The 5873-nt window shown below is 48.7% G+C and overlaps 1 protein-coding gene across 1 annotated transcript; it reads right to left on the bottom strand.

Moving 5' to 3' along the window:
* Window positions 1–591: 591 nt before the first annotated feature.
* LOC109941845 (uncharacterized) lies at window positions 592–2451 on the bottom strand. The gene is made up of 2 exons (XM_020543071.2): window positions 1261–2451; window positions 592–1174 (listed from the first exon to the last, which is right to left on the bottom strand). The coding sequence occupies exons 1-2, from the start codon at window positions 1390–1392 to the stop codon at window positions 713–715; spliced, it is 594 nt and encodes a 197-aa protein (XP_020398660.1). The 5' UTR covers window positions 1393–2451; the 3' UTR covers window positions 592–712.
* Between the last annotated feature and the right edge of the window lie 3422 nt (window positions 2452–5873).

Raw genomic sequence — 5873 nt, 5'->3', positions numbered from 1 at the left:
TCATTCTCAAGGGCACTCAAACTATTTACTGTCAACCTGTATGCTTACTCGACTCAGGGTAACCACTATACCCTACTAATGGAGCAATCGACTTAAGTCGGCAATGACTTAAGGCGGTGTGACATGTTCACGCTTACTTAACTCGGGGTGACCACTATACCCTACTAACGGAGCAATCAACTTAAGTCGACAATGACCTAAGGCGGTGTGACATGCTCACGCTTACTTAACTCGGGGTGACCACTATACCCTACTAACGGAGCAATCAACTTAAGTCGGCAATGACTTAAGGCGGTGTGACATGCTCACGCTTACTTAACTCGGGATGACCACTATACCATACTAACGGGGCAATCGACTTAAGTCGGCGATGACTTAAGGCGGTGTGACATGCTCATGCTTAACTCAGGGTGACCACCATACCCCGCTAACAGAGCAGTCGGTTTAAGTCGGTAGTGACTTAAATAAGCACGGTGTGATCACATCTACTCGATCCAACACAAGCACGCTTGCGATTACTCATCTTAAGGGCGATCTCTATGCCTCGCGAAATAAAAAGAAGTTTCAAAACCATCACACTACACTTACTTCTGCAATTGTAACTACTGTTGGATTCTAGCAACAGGAAAATAATAATTGCATTCAGTACTGAAAACACTTTCTGACAGAATATTCGAGCACACTAACCACGTACACAATGCATTCATTGTTTCTACTTGGTAATGTTTTTCTCAGGAGCGACCGATGAAGAGGGGAGACTCGAAGAATCAGGAGCAGCATTGACATCTGCAACTATGTCGTCAGGAACAATCACACTGGGTCTCCTCATCAAGATTCGCCCCACGCGAATGGCTTTGTCCATAGCCTTGTCGCGCTGGGCCTTCAAAGTAGCGGAAGTATCTTTAGCAGTCCTGACAGTCAGCCGAGCAGCTTCTAGCTCCTGGACGACTGATCTTTTAGAAGCACGCAGATCCTTGATGACAGAATCTTTGCCTGACACCAATTGCCTAACACGAATGAGTTCATCCAGGGACTCTTGAAGCTTGTAACGATGATTATCCAAGTCTGCCATGGTAAAGCGATGGCTCCTCTCCAAGATAGTCAAAGAATTGCTGGCGTCGCGATACAACTTGTCAAGGTTGTCACAAGAAGTTGCAAGGGCATGTTTTTCCTCCTGCAGACAAGAATCAGCTTTCAAACATCAAGCAGGCAGTAAGAACACAGCAGAGAAAGTCAAGTAAAGCTTAGTTCATTAGCCACCTTTTCAGAGTCAAGCTGAGCATTGAGAGAGGAATTCAGCATGTTGGCATCATTCAGAGAAGCAGAAACCCGGGCCAAATCCGACTGACCTTGAGAATATTTCTCCTCAAGATCAGAGTACCACCGGGTCATATCTAGCAAGAAACGGTCAAACAAGGATATTCAGCCAAAAAGCAGATTAATTAAGTAGCCAAGAAAGAAACAAAGGGCACTAACCAGCATTTGCCATCTCCAAATCACATACCCGCTGCTGAAGCAGCACTAGATTCCAACGTGTTAGAGACAGAGCTCTTTCCGAGACAGAGGCACCCTGCGATCTCAGCTGACCAGCCATCTCGTCAACCAAAGCCTGACATTGAAAACAAATGAGTACAAAGACAGTATTTCACCAGGAGTATAGCCAGATCGGGAAAAGCCAGATTACCTGGAGATTGGAGAAAAACGAAGGAAGCCCCAAATCATGGGAAGACAGTTGGTGACTTGACGAAGGATTATCAACCGAGGCAATCTGCAGAGCATCATTGGGGACCAACTCAACATCACCAGCAGGAATCAAAACTCTAGCATCAGGTGCGCTAGCCTCTAAGGCGACTTCCTGACCCAAAGCATGTGCTGCTGCCATGCAATCAGAATGTGGAGGAGAAGACCCGACGTGGACATCCATAGAAGTATGAGAAGGGGAACCCGCTCGGACACCCTTGGGGGCTGGGTCATAGCTCGCGCTGCCCACCCGAGCCGAATCATTACCGGCAACACCCTCAGGGGCTGGGTAAATGCTGGCGCCATCCTTGGGGACCGGGTTCTCTGCAGTAGCCACCTCTAAGGCTGAAGGATTTTCAGCCACTTCCATGGGAACAGAGCAATCTAGATCAGCCTCTTGACTCTTAAGACCACGCTCCAAGGTCGATGAGGCACGAGACGCTGCTCGGGATAACTCTAAACCGACATCAGGCATATCAGCGCAAACATCCATCATACCACCATCTGTCGGCTCGGACATCAGATCTTCAGGGACCACATCCTCGAGAGCCTGATCAAAATTTGCCAGAGATAATTCTTGCAGACCAACAAGAGCAAACAAAGCTGGAGAAGGAATGTCACTACTCTCCCCACTGACTATATAACGCTAACTGTTTTTCCGAACTAAGGGGATTTCCTCCTCTTCCTCATCCTCGTCAATAGTACGAACAACACACCCATTGGGATCAGCTCGGGCCGGATTGCACCCATTGGGATCAGCATCATTAAGGTCACACCCATTGGGGTCAGCATCATCCGGGTCACACCCATTGGGGTTAGCTCCAGTAAAAATTTCCACCGGCACTTCCTCAGCGGCAGGAGCAGAAGGGCCGACATCCTGATTCGAACATGACACTCGCTGAAGCCTCCTCTTTTTCTTCTTCTTTCCCTCGGCAGGATCAGTTGGATGATTGGCCGGGCGAAGGCGCTTTGGGCGAGCACCATCAGATTGTTGAGCTGTCAATGTCTTTTCAGGCTCTAGGATAGTTGCTACAGCTAGTGTTTCAGCAGGGACCGAATCAGAGGAATCCTCAGCCAACATGTCCAGCATAGCACTTATTTCTGCATCGCTCGGGTTTATAGGCATCTCAAAATGAACCTGCCTCTCATCATTGGGGATTTCACCAAGCGAAGCAACCAAAGCCTCAACCTCTTCGGGAGAGGGTCGTACTCTAAGACCCAAACCACTGTCACCAGCAGGAGGATGTGACACAAAACTGATGAAAGTCTTGGGAGGAGGCAGATTCCAGGCAGAATACGCAACAGGAGCACTGATGTTCGACATCTTACCTCTAAGAATCATCTCAAGCTGGCTTACTAGATCCACAACAGGAATCTTCTGTTGGTTACCCGGGTTGAGTCAGTGATACCACGATACAGATAAGCCGGGTACGCCCTGTCCTTCAGTGGCTGAATGTTCTTAAAAACAAAATCGGCGACTACAACTTCAGCAGTCAGACCTTTCTCCTTCAACAAACCAACTTCGGCAAGCAGAACCCTGGCCTCGGCTATCTCCAAGTATGTGGGGGATTCAGTCCAACTTGGAGCACGAACATCTGGCTGTCTCCCTGACCGAGGGGGGAGAGACTTGCCATGATTCTCTACAATAAACCATTCCAGGCGCCATCCTTTGATGCTGTCCTTGAGTGGGATATCGAGGTACTCTGTCTTCCTCCCACGGCGCATCTCCAAACTCGCACCACCCACGTGGTGGTGCTACCCCCCGGCCATTCCAGGCCGACAGTGATACAAGTACTTCCACAAGCCAAAATGTGGCAGAATACCAAGGTAGGCTTCACACAAATGAACAAAAACATAAACTTGCAGGATAGAATTGGGATTCAGATGGGTTAGATTCAGATGGTAGAAATCAAGGAGACCGCGGAAGAAAGGAGTAATAGAAAGAGCAAGGCCGCGGATGAGAAAAGGAATATAAATAACAGACTCGTGGGTGTCCTCCATCGGGACAGTGACCCCACGGCAGATCCGCCAAGAACAAAGCTCCTTCGGAGGAAGAACTCCGACGGAGACAAGATGAAGAAGGTCGGACTCAGAAACAACAGACATGTGATTACCTGTGAAAGGCAACTGGCTGTTGGGATCGATAGGAGGAATAATTGCAGCAGAGGAATTCTGACTCTTCCGCTTGGGTGCCATCTCAATTTCGCTGGCGAACTGAGCAGAAACGAGATCACAAGGAAGCAGAGAAGGTCTGGAAGCAGAAAAGCAGGGCTAGGGCTCAGAATGCAGAGGCATGCGACGACGCAGTACAAATGGGGTTTTTCCGGGCCAGATGCCATTTCTAAAAAGTGCCCAGTCATCACTCAGCCGTTATTTCCAGAAACGCTGACGTGGACCAATAACTCAGTTGTTATTTCTAAAACGCTGACGTGCCAAGTCATCACTCGGCGGTTGTTTCTAGAAAAGCCGACGTGGCCCAATATAACTCAGCTGTTATTTTTTAAAACGCTGACGTTACCAGTCTTCACTCGGTTGTTATTTCTAAAACACCGACGTGGCCCATTATCACTCGGCAGTTATTTCCAAAATGCTGACGTCACCAGTAATCACTCGACCGTTATTCCTAAAACGACGACGTAGCTCAAAAGGACTCGGTTGTTACCTCTAAAACGCCGGCGTCGCAAAAAACCACTCGGTTACTACCTCTGAAAATACTAATAGTAAATCAGCCGTTTTTTTCTACGAATGTGCAGGCAAATCTAAAATGCGACTCGATGATTCCAAGTCGTTACTCAGGCATTACTTCCAAGAACAACAACTACATTAAGCATAAGCATGATCGACCGGCTGACTGGAAAAGGAGCGATGGGAAATCAAAGAAACGCACACAGAATGGGATGAAATCTTCTTCATTACAAAAGGAGGGGAAGTATTATCAAACTTAAGAACCAACTCATTATGAGTCGTTCTTCTTCCCACTGTTCGATACATTACACTACTTCATTACATTTCACTACACTATACTACTAACTACTACTAAATTATTCTACTAATACTACTTCTACTACTAATCTATACTAACATTTGAAACCAGTGGCGCCTAGCCACTGGCCTTGTTGCTACCCCTGCTGCTGCCCTTGCTGCCGTCCTGGCCGTCACCTTTGTCGCCCTTGCCGCCACCTTCGCCGTCGTCGCCGTCGCCATCGCCGTCGCCTCCGTCATCGTCGTCGCCCTCGCCATCGCCGTCACCGCCGCCCTCCCCGGACGAGTCTGAGGAGTTCTCCTTGTCCGAGGAGACCTCCGACTCATCCGAGCCCTCGAGCCCGGCGCGCTCGATGGCCCGGATGTAGGTCCACACCTCTGCGGTGATCCCCTGGGTGTCGTCTGTGTCGTCAGACGACGCCGGGGGAGAGGTATGGACCGGCGAACCCTTGGACTCGGAGGAGAACTCCTCCTTCGAGTACTCGGAATCGTCGAAATCCTTCGAGGGAGGAGTCGGCTCGCGCTTCCGCTTATCGCTGGAATGGTGTGAGGAACTTCCACCTTTCTTGCTCTTGCCCATGGTGGAGAAGAAGAGAAGAGAAGAAAGTAAGCAACAAGCGGCAGTAAGATATGTGAAGATGCCGGAGAAGCAAGCACACTATTTATAGAAGAAGAAGGCAACTGCTCACCTCCTACCACGGCCACTGAACAGTCGCAAAAATTCAATATGCAATTCAAACCGTCTGGAAACACGTCAGGCGGCTGGCGCCATTCCACGTAACACAACACCCATTGGGACTCAAGTCAACTGCTTGGACGATATGATTACACCCGCGGTCACGTCAAGTTACTACTCAGGGGCTGTTTGCTAAACGCTCAGCGCACCAAGCCGTCCATTGCCCATACCCATTGGGGGGGACGTCCAGGAATTTTCAATAGATTTTCCCAAGCAGTCACATCCACACAGTATATGCAATGAATGTATCAAGACAGAAGGAAGATATCGACGGAGATCAGAGGAAAGCCAAAAATAGCTGATGAGGTACAAGTCAAATCAACAGAAGTATTGAAGCACGAAGTGATATGAAGACTAGCCAAAGGCCATCTACCGAACGTCCAATCTGTCGCAGATCAAATAAATTTCAAGACCT

The sequence above is a fragment of the Zea mays genome, chromosome 8 (genome assembly GCF_902167145.1).
Source record: "Zea mays cultivar B73 chromosome 8, Zm-B73-REFERENCE-NAM-5.0, whole genome shotgun sequence".
NCBI lineage: Eukaryota > Viridiplantae > Streptophyta > Magnoliopsida > Poales > Poaceae > Zea > Zea mays.
Note: the sequence above shows the minus strand (reverse complement) of the source record. Positions and strands in the feature narration are given on the sequence as shown.